Source organism: Falco biarmicus, chromosome 4 (assembly GCF_023638135.1).
Source record: "Falco biarmicus isolate bFalBia1 chromosome 4, bFalBia1.pri, whole genome shotgun sequence".
Lineage (NCBI taxonomy): Eukaryota > Metazoa > Chordata > Aves > Falconiformes > Falconidae > Falco > Falco biarmicus.
Window position 1 is genome coordinate 52,756,373 of NC_079291.1, and position 21,756 is coordinate 52,778,128.

General features: G+C 39.3%; 1 protein-coding gene across 3 annotated transcripts in view; it reads left to right on the top strand.

Annotated features, from left to right (window-relative positions):
• LMBR1 (limb development membrane protein 1) overlaps window positions 1–13,906 on the top strand; it is a 76,229-nt gene extending 62,323 nt beyond the window's left edge. For all 3 annotated transcript variants that reach the window (XM_056334928.1, XM_056334927.1, XM_056334929.1), the window contains 2 exons: window positions 3,456–3,617; window positions 6,224–13,906. In XM_056334928.1, coding sequence (XP_056190903.1) covers window positions 3,456–3,617; window positions 6,224–6,306 — 245 coding nt within the window. In that variant the 3' untranslated portion in view covers window positions 6,307–13,906. The remainder of the gene's footprint in view (window positions 1–3,455; window positions 3,618–6,223) is intronic.
• The last annotated feature ends 7,850 nt before the right edge of the window (window positions 13,907–21,756 follow it).

Here is a 21,756-nt window from a genome sequence, read left to right on the forward strand (position 1 = left end):
TATATGTTTAAGTAGTGCAGAATACTTGCAGCTAATGTGAGTTTCATTGAGAACATGAAACGGAACAAAACAAAAATCTTCACCTCGGGCTGTACTAGTCTTAAACACGAGCTGAGGAGTTTAAGCTCAGGCCCACAGACCAGTAACGTGTACCCAGCAGTTCTGTGGCTGATTCTCCTTTCAACCAGCATACTGTCAAATGAAGAGCAGTTCATACTTTCCGGTACTGTATATTTTCATGCTGTGTCTATCTACAGATGATGATTTTTAGTAGATTTACTAGATAATTCCTATAACATGCCCCCCTCCAATGCATTTTGGAGGGTTAAATCTTAAAATACACCTTCTAGATCTCATGTTCTAAAGTCTGCAGTAAAACTTCACAAAAATGCAAAAGAATAATTCAAGTATTTAAAGCAGTGCAGTTTTAAAATATAGCCAGTATGCTAAAGATTTAAGTAGCAAACCAGTTCTAGCACTTAGAGCAAGATGTTATGTTGAAAAATTAGTTTAGAAAATTTTTTAACATTAGTATTGTGTCCACTAAGTTACTGCATTCATCACTTGTTTAAAAAAAAAAAAAAATCATTGTTAATGATCTACGAGATTAACAGTTGGTAATAAATGGATTCTGTGGAAGTAAGTATACATGCTGGGTGCATTGTTGTCTCATAGGAATCAGATTAATGATAAAACTCTCTTAAAAAAAAAAGACTAACAAATGAAATTCCTGAATAGTTTGCCATAGAGATAAATAAAAGAAGAAAAAAGATGGAACAATTAACACACAGCTAACAAATGCAGTCACAGCTGTCCAAACAGGATTAATAGAGTGTGTTAGAGTACAGTGAGTCATGTGGTGCTTTGCAAAAATATCAGTGTGTTGCACTACATGCTACCGCCCTGTGGCACTGAATAGATAAAAAAGAAATAAATATGTTAAGCAGATTCATAGTCTTTCACTTTATTAAAAAAGTGAGTTTCTAGACTATACAGAAAAGACTAGACTTTATTCTTATGGGAAAGGTAAAAAAGCAAAAGTTACCTAATACATGTACTGACCTTTTTCAAGTTTTAAAAATGGAAATAGGGGAATTTTTTTTTTTATACGTTTTGTAGCATTCTCATTAGATATGTCGGTGGTGGATGTGTCTAATTGTCATTCTTTTAGAACTCCAGGAAAGTTTTTACTAAAAGAAGTTAACTCGGTATCGCTAACCACTGAGAAACAAACTGGGAACGGGGCACTTAATTGTCGAGAATACAGAAAAAAAGAATTGCAAACAAAATTGAATTTTCTGATGTACAGAAGTTTTATCATTTAAGTAAACAGTGATTTGAAACTTATTTGTCTGTACAGTCGAAAACATAGTTGGTTTTTAGTTTGTTTGGTAAATTGTCACCAACTTTCTTGGAGAGAGAGAGAGAGATACGTGTTCACTAGAGATGTAGCTTTCTGTTTGGTTACTGAATAGTTTTTCAAATTGCAGTCATGGGAATTTTTTTTCTCTGTGGGCTGAGTAGATACTTCTGTAAGAAAGTCATCAAAAGCTTTTTGACCCTTTTCTCCCACAAATTTACAAAATGATATTGTCTCAGATCTTTTCTGATGAGCAGTGGCTTTTTCTTTAATAAGAAGAAAATGAATGTAACTTGTGGACAATATTTTTCCCACCTGCTCTAACAGAAGTGTCAGGCTTCGTTGTTGTTTGTCCTTATAATGCCTGCTCTATTGCTGGCTATTCTTCTGAACCTCTCTGTGTCAAGGAGTATTATTTCTTTTCCAGAGAACTCTTCACCCAGTGCTCTACCTGGTTTTGTTTCTTTTCCTTTAAAGGTCTTATAGCTTATACATTTTAACCTGCTTCCCAATTTTCCTGTAGCTCTACAGTCTGATAAAACACTCCTTCAAAAATATTAAGGATACTGTTTGCCTTCAAGTGTGAAAGCATCTCTGTGTTTATTGTCCTTCATCTGTTTACTGGTTAATTCAGTCAGCTAGTTTTTGGTTTTGTGCTAAGGCCGCCTTTGCTTTTTTGGTATTTCTCCCTGCTTCTCTTGTTGTTTTGATCAGCTTCAGTGATTTTTTTGTTTTCTTTATCCTTTGACACTTGTTTTAATTTTCTTCATTTTGGCATGTCTTCCTGGGATACCAAATTTGATTCCCATGTTTTTTATTTAAATGACTGATGCTGAGTACAAGAGGCGTGTGTATCTTTCAATGTTGTGATAGCTGGCTGTGAGTCTTGGGTATCGAAGTACAATGAGAATCATGTGCCAGGTTTACCCTTTGAAAGGATGGTAACTGACCCTAAATTCTCTCTCTCTCTCTCAATTTATTGTCACTGTTGAAGTCACAGTTTTTAAAAGCCCCCAAACTCTTTCAAAATAAGGTTGATAGAAAACTCGCTTCCAGGAACTTTAGAGCCAGGGTTGTTTTCTGATTGCTTAGTTTTCTGCTGCCATTTCAGTTCTGGGGCAAGGTAAACTTCCTTCCTTCCCACTATTGCTTTCAACTGTGAGAGCGCACATCACTTTGACATCATCTGTGCCAAATTTTTTGGGGAATATGACTCATCGGTCCTGGACAACTGCTGTTTGGGTGTCATCTTAATATTCTGCCCTTTACTCAGTGCAGTCCTTGATGTAGACCTGGCAAAGGAACGACCTGTGGTTCTTCCTCCTCTGCCCTCTCAGATGGACCCTACAGCTTGTGGACACTTCCACGTTTTGGAAAAATTTTGCTCCCTTAGCTGTAGTGATTGACTAGCCTTTGATCAGCACAAAGCCCAAGCGTCAGTATTATGAGCTCCAGTGTGAAGAAGACCTGTCAGCACTGTCTTTCAGCCAAACTCTTTTCCTCCTGTGCAAATGCTCTGTGGCTATAGTGGTGGGTAGATCTAGGAAAAGAACTGCAGCTGGAAAGATGTCTTTAAACTTTGGTTTAAAAGCAGCAGGTCTGAAAAAACAGTTACAGAGGCTTAGTGTTTAAGATGCTGTGGCTCTTGTGGAAAGGCTTTTTGTTGCCTGTATTTTTTTAAGTAAGCAAGCCCACAGTGCTTTTCATCCTTCACTAGGTTAGATAAGGATTTTGTAGAAATTGAGATTTCAAGCCATTTTCATACTAATACTGATTTTTTTTTTTTTTCCTGGATACATTTATTGAAATTATAAAAGCAGAATTCTTATCTGGAATAGACAATGTAGTTCAGCTCTACGTTATTTAAACATTTTACTAGGAAACTTAACTAACATTTTGATATGTGTGTTTTAGTGGCCAGTGAAGTAGCAAATTACCTTGAGAGCATTGTCTTGTGTGTTTAACCACGTGTTCTATAGTGTGTTGTCTGAAAGAGTTTTGCTTCCATGTGTAAAAACTAATAGAATGAAATTATTGTGTTTTGTAAAAAATGTAATCAAGATTTTGATGTATATCTTAAATGTGATTTTAACAGGAATCACCAGATTTGATCTGCTTGGAGACTTTGGAAGGTTTAACTGGCTGGGAAACTTCTATATTGTATTATCTTATAACTTGCTCTTTGCTATCATGACAACGTTGTGTCTGGTCAGAAAGTTCACTTCTGCTGTGCGAGAAGAGCTCCTGAAGGCATTAGGTAAGACAGTGCTGAAAACTTTGTTTGTGCTTGAACGTTTCCAGCATTGATACCGTGCTGTGCTACTGTTAAAGTTCTGTTGAAACTTGCAGAAAACTCTTGTTTCGGTGGAAGTTTCTTTAAATTAGGGTGAGAATGCATAGGTTTGTGTTATTTTTTGAAGAGTCAGGAGCTGAGGTGCAACATTGATCTTAATGCGACGTCTGTGTACTTACGGATCTGCAGTTAGATTTTTCAGCCTTTAGAGAGCACAGAAACATTCGCGTTGCTACTCAGCAAGTATTCCAAAATAGAACTCCAACTTGTGTGTGGGTTGCCTTTTTTTCTTTTTTGTTTAAAGCAACTTATTAATTCCTTAAAAATGCTTTAGTGGAAATCTTAGCTGCTTTGTTGTGATACTTTTTTTTGAGCACTACATGTTCAGAAGATCTTTGTAGAGAATACACAGGATCTTTATAACTGGCTGAGTAGAACCTGTACTTGATATAGTCAAAATTTTGATCAAATTGTGCGTTCATGTTTCTGGGCCATAGAAGAAAGGCTTGAAAAATATTTGATACTAAGAGGGTAAAAATTTAGTAATTGTGTTGTTACTGCATTTTATCTTTACTAATTAATGAAGCTCCTACCTCTTTAGAACCCTAGAGTAGTGTTTGCTTAAACTGAGAGGACTAATGGTAAAACCTCAGTGTTTATTTATAACCGGTTTCAGTTTGTAGTGTCTAAAAGGTACTTAGGTTAGTTTTCACCGATTACTGCTTTCCAGAATTGTGACCCTGGTAAACAAAATCCAGGCGCTTCCTAGAGTGCACCTCTGCTGGTGGCAATTAAGTTAAACCCAGACCTACTAAATAGGGAAATACAAAATGACTGATAGTGTAGGATTAAAACAAACCATTCTGTGACTTTTGATGTTGCGTTTTGAAGCTCCGGGGGAACGGATTAGTGGGCCAGGGGTGTGTAAATCTGTCCATTGATTTTTATGCTGAAAATATTTTCAGAGCAGTTCCATTGTTGATTGAGACAGATACATGGTGCGAGTATGATGTATTTGACATTATCCCCCAGCTTTTAGTTAAGGTCATTTTATGAGAAGACCTTGATTCATCTCTTTCAGTTGACTTGCATAATCCTATTTTTTTTGTGCAACTGTTTTGACTGTAAAGGGATTATTTCGTATAATGTAACGGCTGTTGTAGAGCTCTGAAGGAAATAAATTAACATCAGTCAGCATGGGCTTATAGCAGCAGGTCTAGTAAAACTTTAAAGTTTCTGTCTTAAAGCAAATCATGTAAAAGTTTTATCTTGATAATTTGTGGCACTATACTGTATTAAACACAATGTTGAATAAATATATGTTGACGGCAGATTAACAAAATTCAAAATGCAGGCATAGGAGGATAATGGTCACTGGATGGCATCATTCTTGCGGATTCTTTAGGGGTTTTTTTTGGCCTCTTGCTATCACGTATTACATGATTTTTGCATAAATATTGTGATTAAAATGGAAAAGCAAAGTAATTAGTGAAAGGTTTGCATTTGACATAAGCAGGGAGTTATAAATCCTGAAGAGTGCAGGTTCCTGACACAAGCTGGGTTTGTTTTCAACACTATACATAACAATGTCTGTTAAAAACTGTCACATGGCATTCGGAGAATGAGAACCAAAATCTGTGTGCTCGTTACTGCCCCATGCTGAAAACTGTGATGCTGAGGACTAGAGGTTGGTGGAGCATCATAGCTCGTTAGTGGGAGGTAAGTGCCTCCTGCAGGCCTGTGACCAAGAGAATTCATATAATATTGGGACTTGGCAACAATACAATATTAAGCGGGGGTTTTTTATATAGCAGTGCAGTCAAATTTGGGATTCCAATGATGCAAGAAATTTAGCTTGGTATGTCATGGCACTTCAGTAAAATGTTCAATACAATTCTACACCAAATGAATAAGAAGCTTTTACCATTTTTGATCCTTAATTTTAGAGACTTCATAGATTTATCATCTTTCCCCATCTCTCCTTGACCAAAAAGAGTGGTTTAACTAATTGCCTGGAGCAGGATGGGACAATTTATAATTAGCACTCATAGTAGAGAACTATGCAATAAGAACAAATGGGTGAAAATGCAGACAAACAAATTGGTAATATCATAGGCCTAAAAGTATTATTAGACATACAAACAATTTAGAGGAGTGATGTGGTCATCACCAGTGATCTTAAGAACAGTAATGCATTCTTTTCAGAAGGATGCTGTATTTAAAAATAAATAATGTAGGCAATTATTTTGGTCTTTGTAGGCTGACAGAGTAAAGTATTGCAAGTCTTTCTGGGTTTTTAACATCTAAGCCTGTGATTTAGGCAGTGTGAATTTAGGCTTCCGTCACCTCCATGCTTGTTCACTGTAGTGGACTTTTCTCCCTTAAAACACAACTGAGGGAATTTCCCAGAAATAATTCTTACCTGAGCTAGAATGTCAGTTTTGGTCTTCAGCAAACCCAAAGTCCTTAATCACAAAGTAGAAGTTGGTTTGTTATGTATTCTTTTGAATACCTGTACGCTTGAAACATGGGAGAATCTCAGTTTTTCCTTATCGTGTAATGTTTTGCAGGATTAGATAAACTTCATCTGTCAAACAATCCAAGAGACTCAGAGACAAAGCCGTCTGCGAATGGGCATCAGAAAACACTGTGATTAACAATCACCTGCAATCAACAGAGCTGAAAACATCAACCTCATGGCATTCCTGTCATCTCATCAGCATTTTTATATTGATTTCATTTGTTGATAATTTGGGTCCAACCTTGTCTCATTTTTTTTGATGCTGTGTGCTTCTGAGGAAGTTACGTGTATCAGATTCTTCTCTTTCCAGTGAACTTTCGGTCTGCTTGTTTATTTCCCAGTAAGTTAATGCAGGAGGTGCCTTGAAGACTGGAAGCTGAAGAGAATAATGCATTCCTTTTTATTTGTTGAAAGCCTCACATTCTTAGATATAACCCTGCTGCCATTTGAATGCACAGTACCTCCTGTGTTGTACAGACACAGCTATAAAAGATAACTTTGGGACTTGGTTTAAAAAAAAAAACCAAAAACATACACTTGAAGCCCAATATGACCCTTACTGGAAATGTAAAATACCTGGAGTAGGTATCCTTGACAGTAGATAAACACTTCCACTAAGAACATGTTAAAAAAAAAAATCGCAGTTCCTTCCATGCTGGAGCAGTAGGCTCTTCATAGTCTAACGTCACAGAGCTTTCTTAGAAGGCCAGCGGTCACAGCTTTCTGCTCTTAGCTGTACATGCCAGGTTGCTTCTCTGGTAGTCAGTGTCTTACTGAATAGTGAAGTACAAGATGAAGATTAACTTCAGTGTTAAATCTGAGCCTAGTATGCTTTGTAAAAAGCTGTGTAGACCCCTTGGCACAGCTCTTACAGTTCTGTAAGCTATTGTGCCACGGAGGTCACTTACCCTACCGAGTACCCCTGTAAAATTCTTGATGAACTACTGTGTATAAGCAGTACTTGTAATCAATGCAAGTAGCACAGGCCGAGGAGGCCGCAACTGCAGTTTTTTACAATCTTTAATTTGAATTAAATTATTTCTCTGAATTTATACTATAGTTACCAGGATTTCTGTTCAGTGGCATAATCCAGTATCTTTCACTAGCCCGTTTTTTAATGTACACATGAACATGTATATAGGCCTGTATGTGTAGATACCTTAAATTAAATTCTAAGCTTATAGAGATGACGTAGGTGTCTTGGTAAGTAAAACTTGTGTTCAGTCTTGGTAGTATGAATTTCTGTGTTACAGTTTAACTGCTCAGAGGCCTTAGATTCAGGATGGCATTGGTGGGTGGCAATTTCCTTTTTCGTAGCATTACTTCAGCCTTAGGAGTCCTTTAAAAAGTTTATAGTAAAGAAAAACCCCCGTCAACCAAAACCCAAGTGTGTGTTCAAAATCTGGTTGCGCTTTCATTCTGCTCTGCCACAATTAATCTTCAAACAGGTTGGAGAGGGGACACCTTCCGTGTGCCTGTTACAGAGCGAGTCAGATAATGTTCCTGTGTATTTCCCATTTCTGTAAAACAACAAGTGTGTCTGTAGTTTGAAGTCTCACAGGCAATCAAGAGGTGACAACTAGCTTTCCAGTGTGGTTCCAAAAAAAACCCAAACAAACCACACCTTGTGTCAAACACCCTTTGGCTGTTCGGAGGTGGCTGGTCTGGGCTGTGGGTGTGTGAGCCCCCCAGCCCTGCTGCGGGTGCTTCAGCGATCAAGCTCCAGTAGATGTGAGGATTTCTCAGTTTTTTTGCAGTTGCCTTTTTCTGACTTGAACTGGGGCATAATGTAAATATTGCTGTGGTAAATATGATGCTAGAGAGTTACTTTTTTTTTTTTTTGTGGTTGCTTTAAATTCAAGGCTTATTAAAATGACTATTGATGTGTTGTAGAGTCTTGGAAGACAAAGTAAAATTGCTTGATTTCACTAAGATTCACAAGCATCTTTTCTGTTGTTTGAGTTCAATGCTGACGTTTGAGTGAGAAATCTTTATGCAAGTCAAAGTCCTGTAAACAAGAACAGGGAGCTGTAACGAAAAGTTATTTTAAAATGTGTTTACATTTAAAATATTGGAAGATTTACTATTAGGAGCGTCATTCAGGTATTCTCAGAGCTTGTAGCCTTATGTATTAGCGTTATAGTTAAAAATAACGGAAATGTATCCACTTGTCCATGCAAGTGATTGTGTGACCAAAATTGTCCTGGTGTCTTTAATGGGGCTGGTGACTTGTGTGTGAGTCTAGGTAGCTTTATTCAAATATTTCTATTACAACTTAAAGACAGTTATTTAAATACAGTCTGAAACTGAATAAATGAATTTAAGGAATAAATGTAGGGAGTGTGAACCAGCATAGGTCTTGGCTCTTCGTGTTTTTGGAGAGATGTTTGTCCTGGCATCAGTGACCCAAGAACACAGAAGAAGATGGGATTACAATGTGTATGTGGTTTCTGAAAGTGAGTCAGGCAATTACTTCAATTGAGCAGAGACAGTCCCTGCTGACAAGCATACGAGTTTCAGGCAAGACTGTAAAACTCTCGTTCAAAACGAATGTTACAGCCTTGCCTGCTCCCACCCCTTCTGCGGGGTTCCACCATCTGAGCAGCTGTGTGGGCTCAGGCTGCGTTAGGGAAGCGTTTACACCGAGCTGTGGAGGGTGGTTAAGGTGCTGTGTGGTTTCCAAGGTGGATGAGAAATTCAGAACTACCCTGCGCAACTACTGACAGTGTTTTGTTCTGTCCACATTAAAACATGCCTTTGGCTTTGAAATGACATGCTTGTGCAAAACTTCTTTACAGATACAATGCTACCCCATATACTTTGTGTAAGATACAGGTCACTATATACTTTTAACAGAAGCATATGGTCACTTAAATACAAGCAACTGGTAATTCATTAATGGATATTTCGATACATTCCTAGTATTTTGACTCATGTAGAGTCAGGTGGTCTATACCTTCAAGGTATATACAGCTGATCTTAGTAACATTAACATCTGCCTCACTTCTCAGGAGGCAAAAAGCACATAAATGCTTCCATCTTCAACTAGATACCACACAAGACCAAAAAGTAGATGTAAACTAAGTGTTTTAAGTTAGCTGTTTCTCAGCTTTATTCTGTGTTGGTAGCACAATATTAAATGCAGTGGCAGAACTGTAATCTTGCGGGTTTTCTAAGCGTAAAGCACACATGCTTATCCCTTTAAGCTAAAAAGTAATAGTATTGGTTACTGTACAGTTTTTGCATTCATAGGAAGCTTTGTTTACTGTCTGTAATGTAATGTTTATCTTTGGTCTTGCTCCTCCACTACCTTTTACCCTGTTGACTGTTTTTGCGTCATGGAAATTAAAAAGATTTGTCAATGTTTTCCTTGCCTGGCTCCAAAGTACCACCTTGAGTAGCAGGGAGGCGCAGCAGTGTGCTGCCATCAGGCCTGTGCAGACAGGAGCTTGTGCAGCCGTGCTTAATGGGATGGGCACGCGAGTGGATGCTGCAGGGTGACACTTTCTCCAGTGTGTCACCAGGAGCGATCAGTTGGAAGGGGGCTGCAGCCCTTGTCTGTCCCACCCTGTGTGTCCTGCTCGCCCCTATGTCGCTGCAAGCAGCTGATGCCACGTCAGGTGCTCACATGTTCCCGCTGCTGCGCAGTAAAGACAAGATGGCCCTCTTCTTAAAGAACTTACAATCTACTTTAGACAGGAGTAACGCGGAAACAAAGAGCAGTTGGCCTCTTCATGCGTGTGACTTTTCTTGAATTTTGTAAGAACATTCTAGGTTATTTTCCTTTCTTTTCCTCCTCTTTCAGAAGCGGATGAGCTCAGGAGGTGTACGTACAGCAGCTGAGCCTTACACTTAGCTAGCATCTACAGGTTTGAAGGAAGACAGCTAAATCCTGTTGGTTTACATATACTCTGATTTTTAATCTAGGTAAAGTCATTTAAGCAGACACTAAGGCCACGTTAACAAGCTCTTCAAAAAGAAATGTGCTTGGTTTTGTTTAAAAAAGTGTTGATGTGAACTGTCAACCTTTAAATGCTTTAAGGAAATAAGATCCCCTACCCCCTAGTGTTAATATTTGTGTTGGTTTTTTATTTTAGTGCTGACTTGAGACAATATTGTGTACACTAACTTCCCTCCCCAGCCTGTGTGTTTCAGGAGCTGAAACCTAGAGCTCCTGAATATTGAATTTACTATTGGTAAACTGGCAAGTTATTTCAGTTGCACTAACAGCATTTGAACTTCCAAAAATGCCGTTTTTGAGTCCATCCTGTTCAGGGAGAGCAATCTCTCCCTGTCACTAGCTGTCACCCAGGTGGTGAGACCCTCTGCCACCTTTTTCTGCTTTGCCCCGTCCCCTCACCTCAGGCAAAGAGTCTCTCGTGCTGCCATAAGTTGTGATGCTCCTTTTCTGTTCATGGCGTGAGGAGGTCAGCCTGTGGTCTGTCCGCCTGCTGCACGCAGTTGTAGTTGCTGAATTGGGTTACTTCTGGTTGGGATGGCAGGCTCCTGGGGTTTCCAGGGGATAGCTGTGCAGGTTCTTGAACTGTTGCTTTTCACTTTGGGCTCTGTTTTGTTGGGACTAAAGTAATTCAGGATTTGCTGGGGGTACGTTTTTGTGCAGCCCGTTCGGTGTTTGGCTTGTTGCTGTTTCAAGAATGCTGTGTCATTCTGACTGGAACTGTTGTTCCCCCAGACCACGTCCAAAGAGGATCTCCTACAAGTTTCATTTTAACCATTAAAACCTGACAATATCGGTCAGAATTTTAGGAAGCAGAGCACATCTAAATGTGACTTCCAGAATCCCCACTGTGCCCGGTAACTGGGAAGGGGAGAAATGACATGGAGCTCACCTGTGTAGACAGGCTGTTTTTGAGTCTTTTTCTAGTCAATCTTCGAAAGTCCGTGTTACTAAAAATACATTTTAAAATCCTTAACTTCATGAAAGTCGGGGGTGATGAAACTTTTTTCTAAATCAGGCCTTAACTCTTGACAACATCTAAGATCTCTGCTTGCTTTCCTTCTTTGTGTTTTCAAGTCATAATCTTATTCGGTGGCGTTGCTGTTAACAGATACTCTTCTTGATGTAGACAAAATGTGAAATAACAGAACAAGAAGAATCTACGTAGATCTAATGTTTGATCTATAAGCATACCAGAAGGAAACTTAAATGGGAAGTTTTTTTTTGAAATGTGTCACAACTGAAGCACCTAAAACTCTTCTCTCAAAGAGAAGAAACACATGTATTGTTAGTATATGTGAGTTAATTGTATGTTTTCTAAATATGCCAGTAATTCACTAACACTGAAAAGAACTTCATAAATTCTTAAAATCTGTTTTGTAATTCACAGTGCAACAGTATCCTTGACTTCACATTTACAGAAGCCTGTGAACTTTTGAAGATAGTTTTGTCTCGGCAACAGAAAACCTGAGGATGCTTGCTAGTTCTGTGTTAATTACTGTATTTTTCTAAGTAACTTTTTCAGTTTCATTTATTGCTGGTAGATTGGGGTTTTTTTTGTTAACATACATAGCATTACATGTTTTGACAAGTCTAGAAGGTGACTCCAGACAGTCAAAGGGATAGTGTCAGAAATATCCTGTAAATGTTGGCAATCCTGACATACCCAATTCCAGACTATTTAAAAGCTGTGTCTGTAGGAAGGCCTCACGTAAACTTAGAGATTAGGAAATCCCAGTTCTTAAAGGCTGTAGGTATCTGGCAATTCATTTGTACCTACCACTTTGGGATATTGCTTCTGAATTGCTTCTGTATGTTTGTTGTATGTGAACCTCAAGCGTTGCTGCTGCTTCTGCCCCCCCCCCCCCCCCCCCCCCCCTTCCTTTCCATTAAGCTGGGGTAGTCTGCACCACTGGATGAAGCTCCTTCTATGAACAGTGTTTTGTTTTGCATTCTTCAGATACTCTGTGCTTCCATAGGTACCAGCTATTGAAGTATGAGGGCACTGGCTTTGATTTTAATATATTTCTTTTCCCACAGAATCTATAAAGAGACATTCCCTAGTTAGAAATGTTCTTCCATTATGAAAATTATTTATTCATTTATACTTGATCTGTTTTTTACCACTGGATTCCATTAAAACAATTCTGACATTAGGGTGGGTCCTTTAACGTATTGCCAAGAGCTCATGTAAGTCTGAAGTAGGAGCAAGGTGAAAATGGTTTAGCCATTGCATATGTATGTGCTTGTAACTCTCAGTAGCATAAGGCAACCGGCTTACTCCTCAGTGAGAGAGTAACGTGCTTGTACAGCCAGTGTGAGCTGGTGGTGATGCCAGTTACTCTGGAGTAGCTGATGTTCTGTGGACCTGCCCTTTGGTTATCTTCCTTGTAACTTGTAGAGCAAGGCCACAGCTGCTGATTTGTCTTGCTGCCGTACTCTGTTGGAGATTGAGATGCGTCATCCCGGTGTGTAACTCTCATGTTTTGGTCAGTCAGACTTTGCAGGGTGCCAAGGTAAGGGCCCTGGGGTGTTTTCTGTACCTTTGTATTTCATGTGTATGGGCATGTTCTGCGCCTTCTCTCTCTATGTAGAACAATCATTCAGAAGGGTGGCATGGTGGTGGTACCGAATCGTGAATATGATGGATGTGTTCAAATGCTGGAGGAGAAAATTAGCTGGTGCATGACCTGTCTTTCCCCCCTAGCTACAAGTTTTCCTAGTCTGGGCCAAAATACTTCAGATTCACACAATCTGTGCAAGTAGCTTTCTCCTCCCTGGCTTTATATGACAAAACAAAGTTGAGCTACTTCTCATTTTTTAAAGATAGGTTTCCAAGTATTTTTGTGTTATGTGGCTTGACTTCTATTCCTTTAAAAACAAATGGATAGAAAATGAAGGTATGTTTTGGTCATGGATTTGAAACCTTAAAAGTGTATGAAACATGTGCTGTGTACGCACCCCCCCACCCCCACCCTAGATTTCCTTTGCTTTCCTGTAGGGTTACGAGCCGAGCCCTGCATTACCTCAATCGAAATGCACATTGTTCGTGTCCTCACGAAGCTCTGTCTCTGAAACCCCCGCTGAGGAGACTACGAACGTTCTCGGGGTGCTGCTGACCATCTCGTCACGTGGGATGGGCTTCACATGGACTTGGGTGATGTAGCCATAAAAACCCAGTTCTGAACTGGTGTTTCTATGGATTTTGCTATTGCTGGCACTGTTAATGACAGCAGCAGGTAGCTTGTGTCATGCACTTTCACATTTCTCACTACCGGTTAAGATTCCAGTTTACAAAACAAAACAAAAAAATTATGCACAATCTTAACTGCATGAGAGGCTGAGAGATGCTAAATGGAATCTGCGCTCCCCTCTTGGTCCTATTTGCACTTCAGGCTTTGTAAACTCTGCATTCTTGAGCAACTGATGTTCCTTTCACATGGGTGTGTCTTTGACCAAGGTAAAACATAGCTGAAAAATTATGCTTTTAGCGTTACTTAATCAGAGCAATTCTCTGTATCTGTACCTTCTCCCCACCAAATCCTTCCTGGCTTATTTTAGGTCACCCGAAAATATGTTTTATAATGTTCTCCATTGTGGATACTTTGCTGTGTTACAAACAAATGAAAGTATTGCCACCTTAGGTTGAATTTTTTGTGAAAAGCAGTGGTAACGTGGCTTTTTTTCTCCTTTGTTTGAACTGTTACACTGAATGTTTTGTAGGATTTTTTTTTTTTTTACTGTGTTTTCAATAAAGTTGAAGTCTGATTCATAGTGGAGTTTTGCTTTTTTTTGTTATTTGAAGCAATGAAAAAAAAATTACTGGTGGCATTCTAAATTACTCTGTCAGTCATTGGTGTGAATAGTTGCATTCCTCTCTCTCCTTCCTTCCTCCCTGCAATTTAACATGCATTTGAGATTCTCATATGGTCAGGTTTTTAAAATACATGGTGGAGATTTCTGTACATCCAGAGGCATTCATAACAGCCCTGTGTTTAAGACAGGTACACGATTAATTTGAACCCTCTACTTTAGGCAAGTGGGGTTTGTTTCCAGAAGAGTATGCTGATGTTGTAATGTAGAAGTAATTTCCAATAGTTTGTTGTGTATGTATAAGTCATTTAATAGTTTGACTGAAGGGCGTACGTTACTCGTAGGTGTATCCCAGCCCGGCAGGGCCTGTCCATGATGTGTGTACGCCCTGTGCTTTCTCTAGGGCGGTGTATGCCAGTGTTCCGTTATTGTCCAAGCTTTCCTAAACGTCAAATGTTAGCGGCCCTTGCCATGCTTTAAGCTTTCGACTGGTTCTCAGAGGTCCATAGTAAGACAAGTATTTCTGCTTGCACCAGCTTTTTCCAGACCTGAAAAGGTGCCATTTCCCTTTTATCTTACTATAAGAGACCCTCAGTACCCCCAGCTGTTTGATGTAGGCCTCCCATCATCCCTCCTTGCCTGTGGGGACCCTTACATGTTTCTAGAAATGCAGAGCTGGGAACTGGACACAGAAATCTCAGAGCTTGAGCCCTTACCCTGCGTCATGTCTTCAGCACTTTTTTGTGGTTTGTTTTTTTTCTCTTTTTGGTGCATCTTTTTTTGCAACATCATTCATTCGTATTGAACTTGCGTTCTCCAATATGTTTCTGGATGTCTTTCTACAGAAAGTCGCTACATATAGATGATGTGAGTCATGTCATACATGCAGTTATTCCTATATAAGGGTATATTTTGCACTTTCATATTTTGTGACACTTTTCTGTTTCATCTGCAGGATTGCATCCTGTTACAAAAACGAACTGAATTGGCTCAGTGTGATTCTCTTCTTGGCAAATCCCATGTCAAATACTAGTTCTTTTAGTTTGTACCAGTGTTTTTCTGGGAAGTGAAGTGACACTAATGTCCACATTTCCCCAGGCTTTCTTCCCTCCTCCCTGGTTTCAAGATAGGTTTAACAACTCCTAGTCCTTTGGAGTGTCACATGTTCTCCACAAGATCTTGCAGTCAAACCAGCTGGCAGTCCTGTAGCTCAGTCAACCAGCAACCGATCTGTAAAACACTTCACCTAACGGTTCTCTGGTACAGCCTTTTCCCCCTTCCAGCTTCAGACTGTAAAGCCATGCAGCTGGTGTTGTGGTGACCACCTCGCGTGATGCATGACACAAATGGATCTTGCCAGTATTGCCTGGAAGTACCATTTGTCCATACAAAATCATTTGTTCTTGGAAGATCTGGCTCTGAAAAGGCTCCAAAGTTAGAAGTATGTGTGTGTATGAGCTATATGTATCAACGTTTGAGGATTTTATTTTTATAATATAAGCAACATAAAGGACAAATATGTTGCTCTCCCAAGGAAAACTTCAAATGCTTTAAGACAGGTATGATGAAACACATGTGAAGAAGAAAACAGAACAGTCTGTTGTGAAAACTAATGGCTGGTACTAGAAGAGAGACAGGCAGGATGAAGTGTGGGACTGAGTGGCGTGATACAGGTAGGACAGTCAAATATCTCTTGCCAAAATGCCTGAGGAAAAACAAAGAAATGACCAAACCTGTAGTGAAACAAGGGAAGGCAAATAGATCAGCAAAGTGCTAATTCAAATGTTCAGATCTTATGGCTCGTATTCTGAGACGCTATTGACATCTTGATTCTCAATTTTTTCTACAGCCTCTTTGGGCTCTTCAGCTGAGTAGAAGAGAGATGCTGCTGAGGTAAATTTCTGAACCGTAAAAACTTTTTAATATTACCGATTTGGAACAGATGAACCAAAATACAGGAAAACAGAAAAGACTCAATTGTGCTGAAGACAGCTATGCCTTCAAAACAGCATAAAAGAGCTTATAAATGCAAAACTACTTTAAAAAAAAAAAAAAGAGGGGGGACAACCCCCCTACGCCAACCTGCATCTGGATCTTCTCCCAGTCAGTTTCACTTATTAATATTCCTTCTCCTTCCAACTGCTGAAACACATCTTAACTTGCAGCTATAAAGGAAACTATCTCAAAAAAAAAAAAAAATCCACCTAGGTTGATGGCATAAAAACTCAACAGCCAATTGCTGATCTGTTGAACCTGAAAAGAAAATTGATTGCTGTTAGATCGGGAGTTACATAGAGGTATTTCATATGTGGATGAATTGTGAGCGATTGGACAAATGAGCCTGATTAGTTGCATGGTCTGTGGAATCTTGTTCTATTTTGCAGCTGGTGCCCACTGCTGATTTAGAGGTGAAAAGCAGCAGGTCCCCAGACTCCATTGATAGACCATTATCCTTCAGAGAAAACACAGGATTTTCATCACTGGACTTCCCCAAGACAGATGTGCTATTCATACCCCCTATGGGTGCTGCACAGAGGGCACAGCTGTGTTAAAGAAAGGAAGTACAGAACTTAGCTGAGCATTGGTTATTTGCTGGGAAACCAGTGCATCTGCTGCAGGGTTAGTTAAAGGCGTGACAACCAGTGAGGCAAGAGGCATTTGCCCTTGGTACAGACTTTTATGAGCTACTGCCTTAAGTACATGTCTGCATATTGCACATGGGCCTAAGTGATCTGGTTGTCATATCTGAAGATGCCTTCAGTGCTCAGCAAAAAAATACCTAAAAGCCACGCATGCTTTTAAGCACAATCCCAACTCACTGTTGTCACTTCCTGTCATTGCTACCACAGGATCTAAAAGTCCCATAGAGAGTCACACAAGTCTTAAGACTTGTCTTTTGTGCCTCTGCTCGTAAATGCTTTCAGCAGTTTTAAGGAACATTTCTACACCTGTATTATCACTGTGCAATGTGAACCCTTCTCTCCATGCATTTCCTTGAGTGAAAACTCGATAGGAAAATGGGGAGCCATCCTTCCTGGGACAATGGGGTGGGAAGTGTAAGGTGGTAGAAGGGTTGTTGTCAAGGTCAGACAGCCTGATGGTACCTGAACTCTTTCCTATTGTTTCATTTCACTTTTTTCTGCCTCCCTTACAACTGCTCCCTTATAACCATGTGCTCACTTACTGCTGCTAAAGTGACTGTTCATAGCATATATCAGAATATTCAAAGTGAACATTTCTAGGCCCAAAGGAATCAGGAGCCCAAATGAAAATCCCCATGAAGACTATCTGAAAAGCTCACTTAACTTTGGATTTTCTAAATTTTTTTCTAAAACAATCAAAAACCTCATCATTTGTTTTTTTTTTTTTTAATTATGTCCATATAATGTGCAATATGAAAGTATCTTCCAGTGAAACCCATAATGTTTCTCAATAAAGACTTTAGAGGCAAACATTAGAAGCATCCAGATAAGGGAAATTGTGAAAACCATCATGTAAACCAGGTTGGTTGTTTCTTGGTGTTAGATTTGATCCTGTGTATTTTTTTTATTTTATGGTCTGATTCACTGCTAACTGAGACCTGTTATGACTTGCTGTATTTCCAAATGATCCCTAACACAACAGTATACTGAAAGGATGTATCTCCATTTGTCAGTACAAATCAGATTTAGTTACCTTGTTAGTTAATGCTGATGTATCAACTGAACATAACTTTAAAAAAATAAAAATCCTCTGAGACCCCTTATATAGTGTATTTACATCACAATGTGATAGGAAAAGCAGCAGCCCCTTCTGTACTCTCTGAGAGAATTCCATTTCTAACACCTGGGTAATCTTTTGCTTCCTCCATGACTGTTCACTGACAAGAAAGAAAAAAAACCTGATTCCATCCCACACAAATATCCACACTGACCTTCGGTGGTATGTGTAAAACAAAAAACAAACAAACAAGAATCCCACCACAGGCCTCCTTCAATATTTACACTTTGTGGTCTCCAAACAATCCCAAAGGATGACACTGCGGGCTTTCTGAGTGAGACACGAACTACTAATACACTACACTTTAATGAGATTATGTCTTTAATTAAATACATAATCACAATAAAATATTAAACAATAACAGTCCTAGTAGGTTTTCTCTGAAATGTTGTTAGCTAGGTTCTAGAACTGTATCTATTGCAATCCTAACTGCTCTTACTGATTTAATTTTAAAATCTGACTTCAGGAAGAACAGGGTAAGATTACACCTAAACTGTATATAATTCATGGTTTCTGTTCAACATCAAGTCAAGGCTGATCCATTTGAAAATACTTTTGGTCTCGTTTTATGCTTGATCTTCATTTATATTGGTATCAAGCTTGAACAGACTTGAACTATTTTCATATGGGGGATGGAACAGAAAGCTAGAGCAGCCATGATGCTGCTTTCTAAGAGACTCTCAGGATGCAAAATTTGAGGAAGAGCAACCACCTTTTAACTCTCTGCAATTATCCAGTGTCTATTCCTGTGAATGTGAGAGCAGCACAGACAGTATGTGGTCCGTTCCAGGACCTGGCCTCTTTCTGTGAGCTATACTGTGACTAGGCGGGCTGCTGAGGAAAATCAAGGAGCACTGAAAGCAGGGGTAGAGGGGGCTGGAGTTGCGTTAAGCAGGTAGCGCTGCCTTTCTGTCTGTGCCTGCACTGCCCCTGCTTTTCTCCCTCAGCAGGGAGAAGCCCTCCAGTTCTTCCCTGAGTTTGCACTGTTGTTTCTCTTCCCCATTTCACTAAACGATCCTGAAAGTCCTCTCATGAGCCTCCTTGAGCAGAAACTGTAAAAATAAAGAGAGGAAAACTCTTCTCTTGCCTGAGACAGTGATCTATTAAGTTCCTCTGCTGCTAAGATACTATCTGCTTTGAGCTACTCCTGTATTTTCTGCAGTATGACCTGGCCCAACCCATACCCATCAATCAGCAAATAAAGTCTATGGTTGGGAAGAAAAAAAAGTAACTGAAATTTAACACAGAATTTTTGCTAACTGGTAAATCAGTGCAAACGATCAATGTGAACAGAAAGAAGCATTCTGTATAATTTGCTACTGCCAGTGTGTTCTAGGATTTAAATATTAAATCCTGCTGTGTTTTAATGTGCAATATTGAATAATCCTTTTTTCCTAGAACAACTGAAACTGATTAATTGAATGTGATTCTGAAAACACCATACCTCTGCTTTGTGTCTGTGACTTCTTAAAACTTGAAAAGAATGGCATAAACAGAATATTTGAAACACTCTGTTGGTATGCAAAACTACATCAGTCATCTGTACAGCAGCACAAGAGTATGATAAAATAAAACGATGAAACAAAGCACCGAGGTGAACTTTGTCCACAGGGAAGCCTTTTTAAGTGATCCAATATCAGCAAATTGCTTACTAATGTGTTGACTTATGGCAACCCTCAAAAGTAAAATGAAAAGGCTGGAATTTACAGCGTATCAATGAATCAGTTGATAAGCCTTTACTGGTTTAATATCCTCCCAGTTTTGCTGCTCGGAGCCACTTCAAGTTAGCAACAGAATGTTTACCATCTCCATGTGATAAAGGAAGTCAAACGACCAAACAAATTCCAGGACCATTATACTGTTTGGTGAGATTTAAATTAAAATAGTTGGGAAAAATCATGTGGAGGGAGGAGGAAGAAACTAAAGTCAACTACATCATTTCACAGTAGTGACTTACCTTGCTTCCTAAACAATGGCAAGATTTTTAGCGAAGTTGGAGATAATGTAATGCATTTGAAAAGATTTAATTGCACCAATAAAAGACTGTATGTCATTTAATTGTGGCATAGAAGTGACATTTATAGGTAGGATCAAAGAACTTCACTACCTAACATGCTGAAGCAACACCCTGCTTTCTGTGCATAGTAGTGCTAAAAAAGTAGCCTACTTCGGTTTCAGTGACCTTTCTTATCTCCTTTGATCTAGATTATTAAAAATTTTAATGATAGGTGTAAATAAGGCCTACTGTAGCACCCTGAAACAAGTAATATGTGTTCTTCCGAGTACTAATATTTCAGACCTTGTTTTTTATTATTTATTTAAGCACATGAAATTTGACATTTAAACGTTGTGGTCCTTTCAGAGGAGGTAGGGATATTAAAAATTGGGGGTTTTTTTCAGAATTGTGATGCTATTTGAGTATGTTAATACTTAGGGAGTGACATTTTAAAAGCACAGCACAACTTTGAGAGGCAAAGTTTATTTTAGAAAAGCTTTTTAGCATCTGGAAATGGATAGCTCCTTGTGAAAAATTTCTTTAGCATTTTCATTAACCAACACTTAAAAGTATAAGAGCGAACAGCAGGAAAACTCATCTACAATTCTCACTTGAAAGTTGCTGAGAAAAATAAGTATATATCCTTTAATCACAATTAGTACTGAATTAATTTAAACCTGGCTAATCCATATGAGAAAACTTCATAAATTTATTGTCAACAGGAGGTGAAGAAGTAGTGCCCCCTTTTGTTCTCTGCAAAATCCCGAAGTGTTCCATATGAGAATGATTTCCTAATGCTGTAGGCTATATAGGGAAACTATGTTAAATGAAGCCCTTCCCATGGCTTACAATCATGTGATAAACCATGGACAATCTATCAGTCTGTTTCTCCCTAAAACAGGTATCTAAGGGAGGGGCCCTGGAAGCTAGCCCCTTGTAGATAGCTTGGTAGACTGCTACTGTAGCTGTCTGAATTTGTGAGAGAAATTGTAACAAATGACATCTGCAACTTTCAGCATATTTAGAAGCCTTCTCCAACTTCCCTTTATGGAGACGCTGTTTATAGCCAAGCACGGTATCTTCAGCCCACAGAAATTTGACTACCTTCCTCAGAAAGAAGCATATAACTGTTTCCCCAGTATTCCATGCAGAAACACCTAAGTGTTTCTGTTGTGTGTTCCCATCAAGCTACTTGAGGACAGTCACAATCCACCAAAGGATTCGCTTCTTCCAAACTTAAGTGTTTGAGTACTTTCAAGTGTAACATTAGCTTTCTCCAGTTACCTCCATATTAATTTTCTCTGTTACAGGGAAGAACTTTGCACTGATGACAAAGGCAGCATAGCAACCAGCAATCTGTCTCAGTGTTAAGGCTAAGAACCGTATTTCCTCTCTCCTGCCATTGTTACCACACAAGCAGAACAGTGGTACCAGTTTGGTTGCAACAGCCTGCCAGATCACCTCTAGGGTACCAACCTCACTATCATATATAAATGCATAATAAGAGCAAGAGAGGGTCTTTGCCCCCAAAGCTCCAAAAACATACAACCAAGTAAACAAGAGAAGTAACAACAGACAGTAACAAGCCTCTTTCTGCAAGCACTCCTGGTTTAAAGCAGTGATTTAACCACCCCCCCCACCCCCAACCAGCTGATTTAAGTATTGGTTTAAAGCTACCATTGATTTAGCCTGCAAATTGTATAATTGTTGCATGCACTGGCTACATTTAAATCGCTGTTTTGTTTGGCTTTGTTCATCTGTGTTAACCAGGCTGTTGGGTGATCTGGACTGACTTCTCTCGCTCTCTGAGGAATGGTTCAGTAATTGCTGGGGATGTGCTAGAGCTGTTTTTGTTACTGAAAAGCTGAACTGGGCTACCTGTGACTCAACTGTGGGAAGACTGGTAAAGGAGAACCTGAGGACTGCACAGGGACTCTGCAGCAGCTGTGTGCTCAAAGGCAAACAGGGTCATTGCAAAATGCTTGCACCTGAGTAGGCCTCATTTGCATGGGGTCAGGACCCTAATCTATTACAGTCTCGCATCTGAGCAGAAGTT